General features: G+C 36.8%; 1 protein-coding gene across 8 annotated transcripts in view; it reads right to left on the bottom strand.

Moving 5' to 3' along the window:
- Nucleotides 1-6363: 6363 nt before the first annotated feature.
- Nucleotides 6364-17700, bottom strand: part of tmcc1a (transmembrane and coiled-coil domain family 1a) — a 68266-nt gene continuing 56929 nt past the window's right edge. For 7 of the 8 annotated variants that reach the window (XM_028454179.1, XM_028454184.1, XM_028454181.1 and 4 more), the window contains 4 exons: nucleotides 15054-15311; nucleotides 12828-13519; nucleotides 10976-11111; nucleotides 6364-7819 (listed from right to left, as the gene is read on the bottom strand). In XM_028454179.1, coding sequence (XP_028309980.1) covers nucleotides 7505-7819; nucleotides 10976-11111; nucleotides 12828-13519; nucleotides 15054-15311 — 1401 coding nt within the window. In that variant the 3' untranslated portion in view covers nucleotides 6364-7504. Of the gene's footprint in view, nucleotides 7820-10975; nucleotides 11112-12827; nucleotides 13520-15053; nucleotides 15312-16808; nucleotides 17030-17700 lie in introns of those variants that run through there. The other variant, XM_028454185.1, reaches the window with a different exon arrangement.

Here is a 17700-nt window from a genome sequence, read left to right as displayed (position 1 = left end):
TAAGGGTAGGGGGCAACCGTCGATTAATTTACTTTTAATTATCATTCCCCCAGGGGAACTTTTTAACCCATTTTTACCTTTTTCTGTGGCCATTTTGCAACTTCTTTTATCACATTTTTGCCCCTGCTTTTTTTTTTTCAGACTTTTGCAAATAAAAATCCCTTTTTCCCAATTTTTGCAAATTCTTTTTGACACTTTTATCCAATTGTTGTCGATTCTTTAACCATTTTTTTTGCCACTTTTCATCCAAATAAGCTACGTTTTGCTCAATAAACAACACTCATTTCCTTTTTTCCATACATTTTGCCTCTTTTTGTTCCACATTTTTGCCCTTTTTCACTATTGTTTGCCACATTTTGCTCATTTAATCTACCCTTTTTCCCTTACATACCACCTGTTTTCTCTTTTTGCTCATTTTTTGCCACTATTGACTGCTTTTCGCCAATATTAGTCACTTTTCCACTCTTTTTTTGCCACGTTTTTTGTCACTTTTGGACCATTTTTTGCCACCTGTTACATATTTTTGTCACTTTACTCTTCACTGTTAACTCTTTGTTTACCAAATGGCTGTGATTGGATCGATCACCATTCAATCCATCTAACTGGACCAATATGTCTTCAACGATGAATCCCTCAGTAAAAAAGCGAGGGGAATTAACTTTTTGTTTTTTATCAAAGTTCAGGTACCCCCCCATCACCCCCCCACCCCCCAACACCACCATCACCCCCCCACGAGTGAGACGCCTGATCACACAGCGTAAAGCAGGTATTGTTTCTTCTTATCAGTGAGTATGTGCAGTAATTAAAGTTGATGTAAAATGGTGAGCTTGTTTACAGACTCACCCTTTCCTCAGTGAGGTCAGATAAGTGCGCCACGTGGTTACTTTGGCGCGTTTAACCTGGAGGAGGAAGCGCACGCGCTGATAAAAGGCGCGACGTGATGACCTCCATCTGTCAGAGTCTGAGGTTTCAACACACACACACACACACACACACACACACACACACACACACACACACACACACACAATGAGTTCATGTGAGTGAGAGAAGAAAGAAAAGTCAACTAAAGTGAGCTGGACTCCTGTTTATAATGACAATATTATTCCCAGTGGCCAACTGCAATTTATGGCTTCCACCCAGTCTGTTTCCCTCCTGATAAGCACACACACACACACACACAGACACACACACACACACACACACACACACACACACACACACACACACACACACACACACACACACACACACACACACACACACACACACACACAGGACTCAGCCTTACCTGCAGAAGTATCACAATCTAACATGGCTCTATACCTCCATCTAGAGGTTAAATAGTGTATTTACAAACTGTTAAAGCAGCAATATTTGACACTGATTTGTAGAGGTGGGACAATAGACACGGTTCACGATACGATATGATAGACCAGGGTTTCTCAAATGGGGGTACATGTACGCAATGGCACTACAGGGGGTACTTGAGAGAGAGAGAGAGAGAGGGTGAAACATTAACAAATAAAGTGTCAGTCTTGGTTCCACCTCAGGCGTGAGATGACAGGAAATGATAATAGAAATAAATCTATCGAGGAGCGACTAGATCAGGTTTTTCAACCTTGGGGTCGGAACTCCATTTGGGGTCGCCTGGAGTTTAAATGGGGGTCGCCTGAAATTTCCAAAAAATTAAACTAGATTTTTTTTTTTTTTTTTAATTAAAACAATCTTAAACTAGTGTATTTCTATACCTTCACTTTGTGAAATATAAATTTAGTTCAACTAAAATGTAGTAAAAGAAAAAAATAAATAATAATTTGCTCAAACATGATCAAAAACTAATTCTAGAAGAAAAAAAAAATGTCTTAGGGGTCGATAGAAATTCTTGATATCAAAATAAGGTCACGATCCAAAAAGGTTGGGAAATAAAACACTAAATACTATTTCTTTCCCACTTACGGTATTTACCAACTAAGATTCCTACTCTGGAGTTTTCATCGATAACATTTTTTAAGTGGCAATAACTAAACTATGAATAATGTAAAAAAAAAAAAAACAACTACAACAACAAAAAAAAAACATGTTAACTAGAAAAAAATGTAAAAATATACTTGTATTTTTGTCAACTAATGAAAAGTAAACGATAATTTTGTCACTTGGGTCAAAACTCAATCAGAACCCATGTGTTCTTATGCATTGATCACATTTATGTGCACATTATGCAAACATTAACCATCAAATATGAGGTCAATAAATATTAATTGAATCTTTAAAAATATGCATAAACTCTTATCCTGTATATTTTAGTCGGCAGATGTACATTTTTGTCCCTGGTGTCCTTAGACAGCTCTCTGGTCTTGGCCATGGTGGAGGTTGGAGTTTGAGTGTTAGATGGTGTGGATAGGTGTCTTTAATACAGGTAATGAGTTCAAACAGGTGCCATTAATACAGGAAACGAGTTCAAACAGGTGCTATTAATACAGGTAATGAGTTCAAACAGGTGCCATTAATACAGGTAATGAGTTCAAACAGGTGCTATTAATACAGGTAATGAGTTCAAACAGGTGCTATTAATACAGGTAATGAGTTCAAACAGGTGCCATTAATACAGGTAATGAGTTCAAACAGGTGCTATTAATACAGGTAACGAGTTCAAACAGGTGCCATTAATACAGGTAACGAGTTCAAACAGGTGCCATTAATACAGGTAACGAGTTCAAACAGGTGCCATTAATACAGGTAACGAGTTCAAACAGGTGCCATTAATACAGGTAACGAGTTCAAACAGGTGCCATTAATACAGGTAATGAGTTCAAACAGGTGCCATTAATACAGGTAACGAGTTCAAACAGGTGCCATTAATACAGGTAACGAGTTCAAACAGGTGCTATTAATACAGGTAACGAGTGGAGGATAGAATAATTTCTTAAAGAAGAAGTAACAGATCTGTGAGAGACACAATTCTTGCTTGTTCGTAGGTGCCAAATACTTATTAGAATACTAAAACTTATAAGAATTTACAAATATATTCTTTAAAAATCAGTGGCTGCCAAATACTTTTTTACCACACTGTATATATGAAACCAATTTAGTCGACTAGAATCTTAACATCATGTGTTCGTTGACTAAAACTATATTAGCATGTCATTATTGTTTTTGTTATATATTATAATATTATTATTATTATTATTGTATTTCCTGTTAGTGGTCAAAAATTCCAAATTGATTAATTAATGAAGTATTTTCTTTAAAATATTTGTCACTTTATTTTATTATTATTTTCAAATTGTCAGTTCTTATTCATATTACAGCCAATGCCCGTATCAAAATGGATATTGTGAAATGATATAAATCTAGAGAGGTTTTGTTGGACTTGAAAAAGATTAAAAAATAATAATAATAAATAAAACTTTAGGGTAATATACAGATACATACAATCACAGGCACATTCCCACAAACATTTACTAATTTTAGTCAATTTGTACCAAACGTGTAACCTTAAATACACGTTTTTAATCTGCAGGATGTAACCAGAGCAGTGATTAAAACCATAAGTTATAACCTCCATTTACATCAAAAAGGTTGTTTTATTCTCTGTGATTTAGGCCAAGGTCTGAGTGTCTTTAATGTTGTTTTGTTTTTTGGAATCAGTGCCAGAAAAAGCTCCTGAGAATAAGTAAAAATACATTTTAAAAAATGCTTTAATGAGAAATAATTAATATTTAAAAATTAGCAACCTTTCATACATGTTTTTAGATTATATATATATATATATTCCTCCTTTGTTAACCCAACAGACAAGTTATGGGACTTAGAGGAATTATTTAATACATCTGGGGAAAAAAACCCCATTAAGGCATAATAAGAAGAATCTGCAAACTGCTGATATGATGAGTGGATCAATATATTTTAATATTTAATGACATGGGACAGTTGAAAGAAAAGATCAATGGCTCGTCAATTAGTCAGGAATGCACTTTATTTATTTATTCCACACATGAGGACATCAGAAGGCACTGGAGTGGTTTATAGCACAACAACTTTACATCATCATCGTCATCGTACGCATTTACTGCAAGACTTCCTCAGGGTCAAATGTCAGCTCCCTCCCAGTCTGCAATTTGGCAAAGTTGAAATACATCAATAAACCTACCGTACTTCGTAGACATTTCATTACCGTGAGTGATTTGTGAGAAATAAACTCGATAATGAGAAAGAAATAAACTTAATTTGTTATAACAGACATGGAGGTCTGTTGTTATGACCTGAGCCACTCTTTTATCTCCTTCTGAGTATCACTGACGACCTTTGAAGTGTGGATCAAAGGTTCTTGTTATGCCTCCTGTCGGCCCTAAAGTGCAGATGCAGCAGTTCAAATAATTACGCAGGATGTGCCGTTCCTTCGGTGAGATAAACTCAATGCCAAGTCAAGAATCTACAGGTGATGATCAGCTGATGTGACGTATGAGTAAAGCTTTCTCTCTCACCTGAGATAAAGAAACCAATCAGAAACAGACGTTCTGAAACATCCCAGCAACACATTCACAGCCTTTCTGAAAACATGTGCATCCTCTCCCACCGTTTCCAGGGTTACCTAAAGGTTTGGCACTGGGAGGGCAGAGACAATGTAAGGCAGCGATTCTCAACTGGTGGGTCACGGACAGCTGGTCAAAAATAAATAAATACTTAATGTCTCTCATGTTGGACTTGTCTTTTATTTTGAAGAAAATCTATAGATTTATGCTTAAAAAAAGATTACGTGTGTTTTCAATCCGTGTACTGTTTGTTCTTTGGATATTCCGTTTTAAAACTAAATCAAAATAACAACTAAATAGTGTCTAAAAACAGAAAAAGAAAAGAAAAAAAAAAAAAAAAACAGAAATAAAGAAACAAGAAAAACCAGATAAGCAGTGTTTTTGTGTTTTAAAATTTAAATATTAATGGCGAAATCTTGTTCTGTTTGTGAGATATTTGGAAATTTATGGTGAAATTAGTCCGCGGCACCTAGTTTCCCTCCATAGGTCCTGGGCCATGTTTCCACATACAATAGGACTGTTTAGGATTTAATTATTATTATTATTATTATTTATTTTTATATTTCCTGCTCTTGTTTTTATGCAGTCTGTGGATATCTCAGCTCATAAAAAGCTTAAGTTTTGTTTTGTGGTGTAATGGTCCAAATAGTATCCAAATAAACAGGTGACTGACTATCGACTGTGAGGAACAATAGATGTTAGAACTTCTATCATTTTACACTTTTGCAAAAACAATTAAACAACTATTTGAGGGCAGTAAAAATATTTTTTTTTGCATGTTTCAACACCGTGAGCAACTAACTGCAGCGCAACACACACAGAAGTTGATCCCAAAAAACAAGGAGCACCAGTAGATTCATTACACCACCTCTGCTTCTTTTAATCACATATCATGTGCATGCTTTTCATTTTGTGTTTTGATTTACTTGTGTATTAATAATGTTTCAATTCACCAGTTCATCAGTAATGTGACTAATTGTTCGCCCCCGTCTGTGGGTCCCCTCTGTGTGGTGGGATTAAAACATAAAGCTCTCGTCCTTGTTTCCCTGTAAATATCCAAATATCACAAAAACAGAACAAGATTTAAAATTTTAAAACAGAAAAACGTTGCTTGTCTGGTTTTTGATTTTTCTGTATTTCTGTTTTGGTTTTAAGTCGGTAAAGCAAAAAAAAGCACACTGATTATTTGTTATTTTGATTTGGGTTTTAAAACGGAATAACCAAAGAACAAACAGAACATGGATTGTTTTCAACAGATTTTCTTTGAAAAACTAAATTTGGTTGGTGGAATTGAACAAAAAAAAAAAATAAAATAAAATTGGTTGCGATTTTAATGACCAAAGTGGCCAAATGTGGGTCTCAGGGTGAGACCACCAGTTGAGAACCTCTGATCTAAGGTACAACAGGACAAACAGTTAGTGTGCATTTGGACTGACATGGCAGTGGTTATGACTTACATTCCCAGTCAGTCCCACTGGTTCAGAGCTGGATGATGAGCACCAATGGGACTCATTCGTTTCCTGATCACTTTAAATATCGCACAGGATGACATCATTTATCCTGGCGTTCCCACTTAACACTGACACAGGCTCTTTGTCAATGCTGTTAAAACAATAAAAAAAAACAGGCAACATGCAGCATTGTACACATGTTGCAACCAGGGTTGGGGTCAATCAAAATTGTAATTGCATAATTAATAATTACAATCGTGGCATAATTATAATTGTAAATGTAATTGAAAACATCTAATGCTGTTGTAATCATAACTGAACTGGAATTTAGTTTAGTTATTAATTGTAATTGGTATGAAAATTCTATAAAAGTGGTTAACAATTATTAAAATATGTTTCATATCAAGTTTTCCCACTACATTTCAGTTCCTTTGAGTATTATTTTATCTTTTTTTAATCTATTTATTTTTTAAATAAATTGAAATTGAGGGCTATACTGTCAAATAAAAAGACTCAGACGGCCACACCCAAACATAATAAAACCAATATTTTCATTGATTAGGAAGCCTAAAGAGGTAACCCAGAGATGAGAAACAAAATAGATGATAGATAATATTTTCTAGTGTATTTTACAGCTGATTAAAGATAAACCGAGCGGTCACCATAAGAGACGCTAACAGAAAGCTACCATAAGAGACGCTAACAGAAAGCTAACACAAGAAGATTAAGTTGTATGGGGCTCAGTAATTGTTATTGACTTTTAGTGGAAAAATAATAATTTGAACTGTAATTGGGAAAAAAAATGCTGATCAACGTAATCATAATTTAGTTGTAATCAGACATGGATATTTGAAGGTGTAGTTGTAATTGAAAAATGTAATTGACCCCAACCCTGGTTGCAACACGTCGAACGCGTCCCGAGCAGCCGTTCATGCACTGTTTGTGCACTTTCCTTCATTTTCTTCACTCGTTAAAATTCCAGTGATCTGTTATTGGAAACATTAAGGAAGCACGACGTGTCACATCATCATCAGTCCTTCAAAGGAACTTGGTCTCAACTAAAGTTCATCACAGCAAGAAAAGGAACAAGTCCCCGGACCCGTCAGATCTGTGAGGAGGAGAAAAAGGCTGTTTTCCTGAAAAAGCCCGTCAGTCCCATTCCATATGAGGAGTGGACGAGGCTTTCTGGGGCCCAGTCTATAATAATGCTACATGGTACTGAATAAAATAACAATAAAATACAAAATATTCTCATGATTTAACCCAAGAAATAAAAACAGTTTATTGTTGCTTCCTGGAACAACGCAGAATGTAAACAGTCTCTGTCCAACAGGATCACCCCTCCCCCCTCCCTGGTGTCAGGGTGTGTCTGAAAGTGCTCGGCCTCATTCTTTCTCTGTCCCAACGCCGATAGTGTCCGATCAGGTCCGATCGATCAGGTCCTCTCGGGACCTCAGCTGCAGCTGGATCACCTGACAATCACCGAAGCTAAAAACCACCATCATGGCTCCATCGTAGTCATCCTGGTCTCTGCAGAGCGAGGTGCGTATAGCCGGACACGGCGTCCCAGTTCCTCCAGAGGAAGGCCAGCAGGAGGATGAAGAGCAGCGTGGAGAGGGAGCGCGAGCGCGTCTTCATCAGGGGAACCACGCAGTTGGCCACGGTGGAGACGAACACCAGGAGGACGGCCATCAGGGCCAGCAGGACGTTGATGAGCTTCCCCAGGAGGGTCCGCGCCGTGGCGTTATCCAGACCCTCCAACTGGACCACCTGCTGCTGCTGCTGCTGCAGCTCCATCTTAGAGATCCTGGTCTGACACGCCTCCAACGCCTCCTGTGGAACACACACACAGGGAGAGGAAGAGTTCTCATTAATATGCAAAAACCAGACTCCACAATGTAGATTACATTATATTTATTATATTTTATTGTGTCTGTTACTGTATGGAATGTATAACCTCAGTAATAAAGGTATGCCTCAAATCACACGTGTCAAACTCGAGGTCTGGGGGCCAAATCCGGCCCTTTAGAGAAAATAGTCAGAGAAGCCATGAATTATTGTGTAAAATTACCAACTAATTCAGATGTAAATATCTCCAAAAAAATACACAAATTCAATGAAACTCCACAAAAATAGCAGGGCTCACATTTCCCCCATATTTATATCACATGATGTCAGTAATTTTTAATCTCAAATTATTAAAATAACTTTTTCTAAAATCCTGCAATTTTCTTCAAATCATTCCAAAAAATGTCCTCAAATTACATAAAAAGTGGGGCCACAAAATTAAATTAAATGAATTAAAAGTAAAAATCCTTGAAGGACGGATATCTGTCACTTATTGCTTTGGTATTATCAGTGTCTTACATATTTTATTATTTATTTATACGTGGAAGTGCAAACTAGAGCACAATAATGATCACATGACTAATTACTAAATAACGTTTAACATGCGGCCCACTTAAGATAAAATGCTCCATATTTGGCATCTGAACTAAAACAAGTTTGACACCCCTGGTGTAAGTTAAACTCAACAATATTTGGAGGTGCTCACAGTTTTCCCAGTGCTTATATTGCATGAGTCATTTTTAATGTTAAACCATTGAAAAAACTAAAAATTCTGCTCCATATTTGGCCCTTGAACTAAAATGAGTTTGACAGCCCTGCCTTAAATCTTAGAATTGCACAAAGACTGGACTTTAAATGCGTTTCTTTGTAAAGGATGGGCGTGGCTACATAATGTACTACTCTTTAATCTGTTGAACAAACTTCCTTAAAAAAACTAGAAAAAACAAAGACTCCTATATGTGTAGAAAGTTTAAGCCACGGTTTCAGTTTATTTAAAGTATAAAGTAGTTTATTATAACATGCTTCCTAAAGGGAAATATAAACAAACCTTTAATAGTAAAGCATTTGATATTAATATCACAAAAGGGCTTTTTTAATTAAAGCTGCTGGAGACGGGTTTTTAATAAATAATCAGATAAAGACATAATGGAGGCCTCATAGATCAATGAATTAAAGATAATTTGCTCAAGAAAAAAAAAATTCAAAAGAAAAGAATTTCACAGTAAGAATTTCTATGCGACCGTCCATAGAACTTCACACATCCCACAATGCATTGCATGAAACTTTTCAGACAATGTCTATAAGAGAGTTTACAAACTTTCAACTGGCAATTTCAACCCTTTTACTTCTTTTTTTATCAAATTATCTTTGATTTTTTTTTTTTTTTTTATCTATGAAGCCTACACTATTTGTTTATTGAATAAAAAAAACATTTTCTACATTTAATGGTAAAGCATTCCATTTTAATTTGAGAAAAGGGCCATTTTACTCAAAATTGACCAAATAAATCTAGTTTAAACATAGTTCATTGTTACACAAGTTTTAATGATCAATAAAAACTAAATAAAAAAGTCTTTCTTATATTTTGACTGAAGTCTTATTTTTTTTTCAACCTTAGGCCTGGGATTCATGGAATTATAGTAATTGATTAAAAAAAATAACAAAAAAACTTTTTATTATTATTATTCTCAAATTAATAAACCGCACACAATCTCTTTCTTTAATATGAACGTAGTTAGAATAAAACGCAGTATCTTGTCACTTTGTGTACTAATGGTGGCTGCTCCTTGGGGGTCGCTTGAAATGTGCATATAAAAATGTGGTCACGACCTGAAAAAGTTCTGGAACCACTGTATTAGCAGGACTTTATAGAGCTATACTGCCCTCTACTGGCATGGTAAGAAACAGCATCAAACACATGCAGGAATGAGAGCTTCACAAATAATGAACGCTGATGTTTAGAAGCAAAAGGAAAGCTGATGCTGATCCTGGAAAACATCTTCCTGTTGTTGCAGCCAACAATGATGAGATAATACCTTTAGTTAAGGACCGCTCTGGGTAGACACCACCACGTCTAGCCTGAACGGTTGTTATGAGCTTAAAGCAGCTACAGACAGGAAGTCTGAGGAGCCCCTGGCAACAAAGACATTCCCACTTTTCTTTTCTTTTTTTAAGCGTTGTGTGGGCATGGCAGTTACTCCCATGATTCAGCGAGTATTTAGAAGCATGTGATTGGCTTAGATAGCAGATTAATGACACGTCAGAAAAAAATAGCCAAGCTATCCAGAATCAGATACCATGTTGTGTTTGGAGCTTTGTTTCATCCATCTCAAATCTAGATAAATATTGGGTAGATTTTCTAAAATAAAATGAAAAAAAAGTAGTTTTTTACATCCGCCAAGGAGGCAATGTTTTCACCATCATAAATTTATTTATTTATGTGTCTATTAGCAGGATTACGTCAAAAGTACTTAACAGATTTTGACTAAATTCTACCCAAACATAGACTTTACGCCAGTGGTTCCCAAGCTGTTTTGGATCTTCTGTTTGGAATTTCTGGCAAACACAAAATAAATTTTTTTTTTATATCTAGAATTAGTTTTTGATCATGTTTATTATCCTGTGTTACAAATATAGGATTAGTGACAAGTTGTAGCAGCTCAGATATATTTTTTTCACTGCTTTTTATTTGATTGTGCGTTTTATTTTGAAAAAGAAAAATAATTTTAAAATCAGTAAAAATATTATTTTGGTAACACTTTACGACACCTTATTCATGTCAATGAGAGTTAATGACAGCGTAATATCAGCCTTATGTATAGAACTTTAAGTAAAGTGTTACCTTTTTTTTTTTTAAATTGCTAGACATTTCAGGCGACCCCATTTAAACTGCCTGAAGCCATTGAAGATTACATTACATTTTGAAGAGGATCCGGATATAAACACTGATTCTGGATCAGTTACAAAAATTTAAAAATCCCTGTCTCTCAACATTGGCAACATTTAAAAAATCTGGGTGATCTTTAAAAAACTTGACTCAGTGATGATTTAATTATGTTACTTCCTAAATGACCCCACCGAGTTTCATCTGGATCGAAACCATATTGTGCGTTTATTCGCAATTTTTCCAACGTGTCCAACCTGAATGTCTCTGGCTCTCTCGTACGACTGGTAGGCGATTTTCTCCTCCATACTGGCCAGCTCTTGTTTGAGGTTGAGGATCTCATTCTGATGAAGTTCAGTCAAGTCGTTGAGCTGCTCCTCCAGACGCTCACACCTGCACACACACACGCACACGTGCACATGTAAATAACAAGCTTAGACAAAGAAACCTGAGCAGTAGTTAGTAGAAACCAAACACTGACGACATCTGACCACATGGCACCGAAGACCTGAGAAGATTAGGATATGTTTACTCATCTGCTGATCGGCCTGACCAATCAGAGAGCGCCATGTGACACAGACCAATGGCATGTGCCACGCAGGAGAAGAGCGATCTGTGTCACAGTTACTGTTGCACACAGAACGAGAATCAACCTGCACCTGAAACTGTTTATTTCACCACAGAAACATTTCCTCATGGAGGGATAATTAACATTATTCAGTGGAGCTTAACTCATAATCATTAATAATTCATCTAAAAACAAGAACATGACATTTTAGTAATTGTTAATTACTTGGTAGAATATGGACTGCTTTTATTTGTTGTTTAAAATTAAAATGTTAAAAATAAACTATAGCTAAAAACTTTAGTGGTCGATATTTGCTATTTAATGTCATATCGGAGCCATTCTGTGTAATAAAGCAATGACTATAAGTGTTTTTATTTGGTAAAAAGTTTTTATGATGTGTTTCTTTCAGTCATTTTACATGCTAATATAGCTAGCTCACGGCTAACTGCTACGCTAAAGCTAACTCGCTAGCTACGTTAATCATTGACTTGCACCACAAGTATAAACTATATAATAAATGTCATAAAATGCTGTATATAAATATATATGTTTATTGCACAATATTGAAATGTTATTTTATTCTGTATTGTTACAGTTTCACAGTAAGTGAAGACGTATCGATTAATATTATGGGAAATTTAGTGTTGAATGATATTTGCAAAAAAAAGCTAATGTCAAACATCTCTAATTATGACGGTGTATTAGGGTCACATCGAAAAAAAATCTGAGCACGACGAAAATATAGTCGTAATTTTAAGAGAATAAAGTCATAATTTCATCAGATGAAAGTTGTTATGTTTCGAGATGAAAGTCGTAATAATATCAGAATAAAGTCATAATTTTGCCAGACTGAAGTCATAACATTTTAAGATTAAAGTCTTAATATTTTGAGAATAAAGTCCTAATATTACAATTTTATTCTCATAAAGTTACAAATGTATTTTTGAAATATTACTTCCATCTCATCGTGCACAGATTTTAAATATATATATATTTTAATGTGGCCCTAATACGTCGTCGTATCTAATAATCTATCAATAAAACAAAATATTAAATTGTTTCCTAAATACAGTGTTCCTATAAAACGTGTCAAATTTACTTGACTTTTACTAACAATATAAAAAAATCCATAAAATCTGGAAATCTTTATAAATTCAGATTTGTTTGCTGTTTTTTTTTGATTGCCTGTTAAAGGCATTAAAATACCCCTTCAGTTCCTTTTTCCTCTGAAACTCACTGTTATTTCTCTTTTTGATCACAGTGGAAAACTCTGTGGGTGTGTTTTAAGCTCTCTGTCTATAAGTACATCCATGAGAAGGGATAAAAAAAAGCCCGTTAATGATCTATGCACTCAGAGAGCACCTTTGAGCTGTACCAGTGTCTGTCCCTTTGTAAAGCTTCATCTTTAAATGCCTCATCATGACATCACTGACGTTCACATTAAGGAATCTCTGTGTGCGAGGGGATTTCTGCAGTTGTATTGGAACATAGTTGGAATGTGTTGTTGCACAAAGAAGCAGCTTTTCTCTGAGTCTAATCACCTGTAGCGCTCCTCCTGCAGAGCTTGCATAACAACGGTGAAATCCTTCTGATAGTGGCTCTTCAAGCTTTCCAGACTCTCTTCCAGCCTGGCCTGGCCCTCCCTCAACTCCTGCATCTCCTGCTGCAGCATGTCGAAGCTGGAGCTCTGGCTCCTTTCCAGTGTGTTGCCCCTGGAACTGGGGGGACCCCCGGGGGCCCCCGTGGTACTGTTGGCCCCGGCAGAACCAGACGTCGCACTGGAACAGTCGTCCTCGCTTCCAAATCTGGGGCTGGACTGGAAGTGATGGCCGGTGCCGCCCAGGGATCGCCCCCCAGCACCCGTCACCCCTTCCTCCACCGAAGGGTCATCCAGGGAGTCTTTGAGAGACGGGATGTTGTCGGCGCTGCCGAATTTGTGTCGGATGAGGGAGGCGATCTCGCGAGGTTTGGAAACTACGGCGCCGGCGGCCGAGTGAGTGGCGTGGGAGAAGCTGGAGAGGCCCCCTTTCACGCTGTCCACCACGCCCTCACTGAAACCCGTTACTTTGGCCCCTACGTCCTTCAGGCCCTGCTGCATGTCCCGCAAAACGTCCTTGGGCTGGCGAGGGATGCCGTTGTGCTCCGCCTCCCGAAGCTTCCGCCGATAATGCTCCAGCTTTCTCTGCAGCTGCTGGATGCTCTGAGCAGACTTTTGGTTCTTTTTCTCAAAAACCTGAAAAAACAAAAGCAGATTTTAGCTGATTGTAATGATTACTACCAACTGTAAATATTTAATGATACATCTAAACAACCACTGTCAACTTTGACAAACTCTAAGGCAGTGTTTTTCAACCTTGGGGTTCATGTAGGGTTGTCTGAAATTAAAATGGGGTTGCCTGAAATGTCTAATAATTGATAAAAAGAATTTAAAAAATGTAGATAAAATCGGATTAAAATGTTTTGAATTCATATTGTTTTTCATATACACATTACACGCAATAAATATCAAATAACTGCATCCTATACGTAAACTTTCTGAAAAATGAATCTATTTCAAATAAAATGCAGTATAAAAATATTTGAGGTGGCACACTTGTCACTTTGTGCACTAATCCTGGCTACTCTGTATTTGTAACACACATTATTAAACATGATCAAAAACAAATTCTAGAAAAAAAATGTTTTTGGGGTCGCCGGACATCTGTGTTATTAAAATGGGGTCACAACCTCAAAAGGTTTGGGATTCTCTGCTTGAGGGACAACAAACAAGTTTTAATGGTAATACTTATTAATCTTAGTCAAAACCTTTGCCACGTGTCCAATATCCTCTTTGTCAGATAATCATAGTTATGGATCAGTGATCCTGATCATTATATGTTGACACTTTAAAGGCTTGGAAGAAATTCATATCCCCATTAAAGGTAGAGTAGGCGATTTTCAAAAGCTAGCATGATTTTGAATGTAGCTTCCCCGACGGCTCCGCCTTTACCCCCCTCGCCCCTCCCCTCTGTGCTCCGTCTCACTCACATGCATGCGCACAGCTGCTGCAGAAGAGGAGCTCAGCTCTTCGCTTGTATTGTGTAGAAACGTCATTGTCTCATTCAGCAGTAAGTAAACAATAAATTTTACCATTATATATGTTAAAAAACGTGACCAAAAACTCTGTTTTAACCCAGTCAGAGGTGACGCGCTTTCAGTGTGAGCTCGTGCATGCGAGGGATCGAGAACGAGCATTGGTCGAAGTCATTACAGGTTTACAGCTGCTACAGTTGATGGGTTTTCTTTGTTCCTTTTTCAGAGCACATAAGATCTTAATTTCTGTCAGGAGATAAAGACAATTTCAACCAAAAACTTAAAAGTGTATCTGGAGAAAATCGCCTACCCTCGCTTTAATAACAATATAGTAGGTCCAAATGTATGTTGGGCATCCCCATTCATTTTTGAAATTACGGTAAACTGCGCAATCTGGATCCGATCCAGATGAAACTCATTGGGGCAACGGAGGAATCAAATTTAATAAACATTGCTCAATTTCAAATTGAAATATCAACTTTCACCAATGCTGAGAGATAGGGATTTTTATTTTTAAGACTGATCCAAAATCAGTAAATTGATCATATTGATCTAATGGAATCTTCCATGACATAAGGTGTATCTTTGGTTAAAAGTGTCTGTTAAGTGCTTTTGATGTCATCCTGCTAACAAACAAACAAAATATAATTCACTGAATTTGAGGAAACCCACATCACCCACAAAGATTAATGCACCTGTTTGATGCGTGTGCTTTGTTGTTTGTCGGCGTTGTTGGCCAGTTTGAGGTATTCTGCCACGTTGTCATCGCTGGCGGCCTGCTCGATCCTGATCTGTTCCGTGAGTCTGATGATCTTCTGCTGCAGCTGAGCGATAACCTGTTTGGTGCGCTGAGGGTCTGGGGTGCCATCATCGGATCCGGGGTATGAACCGTCAGCCCCACATGAAACAGCCAGGGGGGTTTGGGGGAGCCCACTCACATCCAAACGGTCAATCTGAGACAAAGGAAAAAATTAAGGACTTAATGAAAGAAGGAAGGAGGGAGAGAGAGAGGAAAGAAAACAAGTGTGAGCTAAATTTAATTTTGCTAAGACGTTAAAAAGAAGTTCTGCATTTCAGCAGCCGATTGCCTTGTAATGGGGAAATGTACTCGTTTTAGGGCAACTTACGGGCATTTTATTTCTGAAAAAAAGGAAAGGAAACTCCATATTTTTGTATATTTTCTATAGAATAAATCCCCAGGTGTAAAGAGTACTGAAATATCCTACTCAAGTACAAGTAAGTCAGACATAAAAGTCAAAAGTAGCTCAATTAAATAGTACTCAAAGTAAAAGTTACAAGTTATTTTCACCCCCCACATTTATTTATGGTAATAAATCTTGTCATGGTTCCCTTGCATACAGTAAACATCTCATGTATAAAGTTATAAAGGAAGAGACCAAATCTTGCACAGTTGGAACGTCATTTGTTTTCCACAAAGGCATCTGTATAAAATAAAAGGTTTGTCAAAAAGTACAATTATTTTTAAAATAAAATAACACCAATGAATTTAATTAAAAATAAATACATTATAAAACTGAGAATATAACTACGTTTAATCTGATTGGTCGGCTATGACGTGATGCATTTGATAGTTGTCTGGTCATTTCCTTTTTTGTAGCTTCACAATGTCAGTTAATCATTTTAAAACAAGAAAACTATAATTTACTCAGTAACGGTTGGGTAACAAATGTAACAATGTAATGTAACAAATTACTTCTTTTAAAACATACTTAAGTGCAAGAGAAAATGACCGATTAAGAAATAAACTCAAAAAAGTATAAAAGCAACTCAACTACAGTAATGTGAGAACTTGTAATCCATTACTTTCACCTCTGAATAAATCTCATCTGAAAAACTACAACATAGACACATAAAACTAGAATTCATTATAATCAAACAGACAAAAAAAAAAAAAAAAGTTCTACTACTTTTTTTGTACAACAATAGCAAATGACAGTGTTATAAACCTGACACTAACACCGCCAATGATCAAGTTCTCATTCCCGTTCTTATATAAAAGATAAATACAACAATCCAACCAGTAAAACTACAATCACACCCAACAGATGTGAATCACCTCCTTTGGGAACCCTCAGGGAATCAACTCCACTGCACAAAGCCATTATTTAGGAGGGATTATCAGCCACTTCTTTACAGCTCATTGGACACATACACGAGAACAAAAGAGGAATTTGAGACACAATGTTTTTTTTTTTTTACATTCATCGCACAAACCAAACCACCAGAGTTTGGGATCACCTGTATTAGTGTGAGCAGCAGCACCAGCAGCATGACTAATAGATGACAAACTGTCAACAAACACACCGCAACACATCCGGGAGAAACTAGTCCTTAAAATCACTTGTCATGAAATTCCAGGTCGATTTCAATCAAATAATATCTTATTTCTACTTCATTCAAGAAAACGCGCATTAAACGCAGTCGCTCACCTTTCCATTGGGCACACGGAGAAGCTGTTCCCAGTGCATGTTGTTCCCACACTGAGCTCCCACTCCTCTAATAGTGCAGCCGTCCCTGAGTGAACGTTATGGGACATTTAAAGTGAAGACCCGGTGCTTTTCTAGGGACTCTCCGTCACGTCCCGTCCCGTCCTCTACAAACTGGCCCGGCTTGTTGTCAAAGAAAGTTTAAACGCACCTGAGTTTTTACAGCAGAGCGGCTCGAGCTGCACGCCCCGCCCATTTCCCCGCCCCACATCAAAGGCATGCGAGGACGATGACATCATCCCACCAGCTGTCAATCAGACGCTGCGCGCACTGAATATGACCCGTTGAGCAACTTTGAATGACTTTGGTTTGTGTTTTTACGTTTTCTTTGAATGAAAAAGCGCTTTATTACTGTTAACATGACAATTTAGTCAATCCTAATTAAGGGTGTTTGCCTTTATTTTTTATTCCTTTATGACATTTTCATATAGTGGTATTTTGTTAAATCCAACAGGAGAGTAGAGTAGCTTTATTTATCCAGCAGTGGAGAAACTTACTGTTATTACAGCTCAGATAAAGTGCAAGACAACAGAAGGCAACACACAGAAGACCCAAGACACCTGAAAAATAGTGCAATGAAGGAGATAAAATAAACAATACAATATCAAAGCCTATATAGAAAGACAAATGGAAAATATAATGTAAAAAGTATATATAAAAGAATATATATGTACATACTACTATATGAAACTGTGTTTTTTCCTTTTTTACGGAAGCGTAGTGCTGCCACAATGGAAAATATATTTTGGATCACTATATTGTGATAATATAATTATAAAATAAAAAAACATAATTACATTGTTTGTACAATATAATATGTTTGTACAATAAATTA

Source organism: Gouania willdenowi, chromosome 7 (genome assembly GCF_900634775.1).
Source record: "Gouania willdenowi chromosome 7, fGouWil2.1, whole genome shotgun sequence".
NCBI lineage: Eukaryota > Metazoa > Chordata > Actinopteri > Blenniiformes > Gobiesocidae > Gouania > Gouania willdenowi.
The sequence above is the reverse complement of the archived record's forward strand: the minus strand, read 5'-3'. Positions and strand labels throughout refer to the sequence as shown.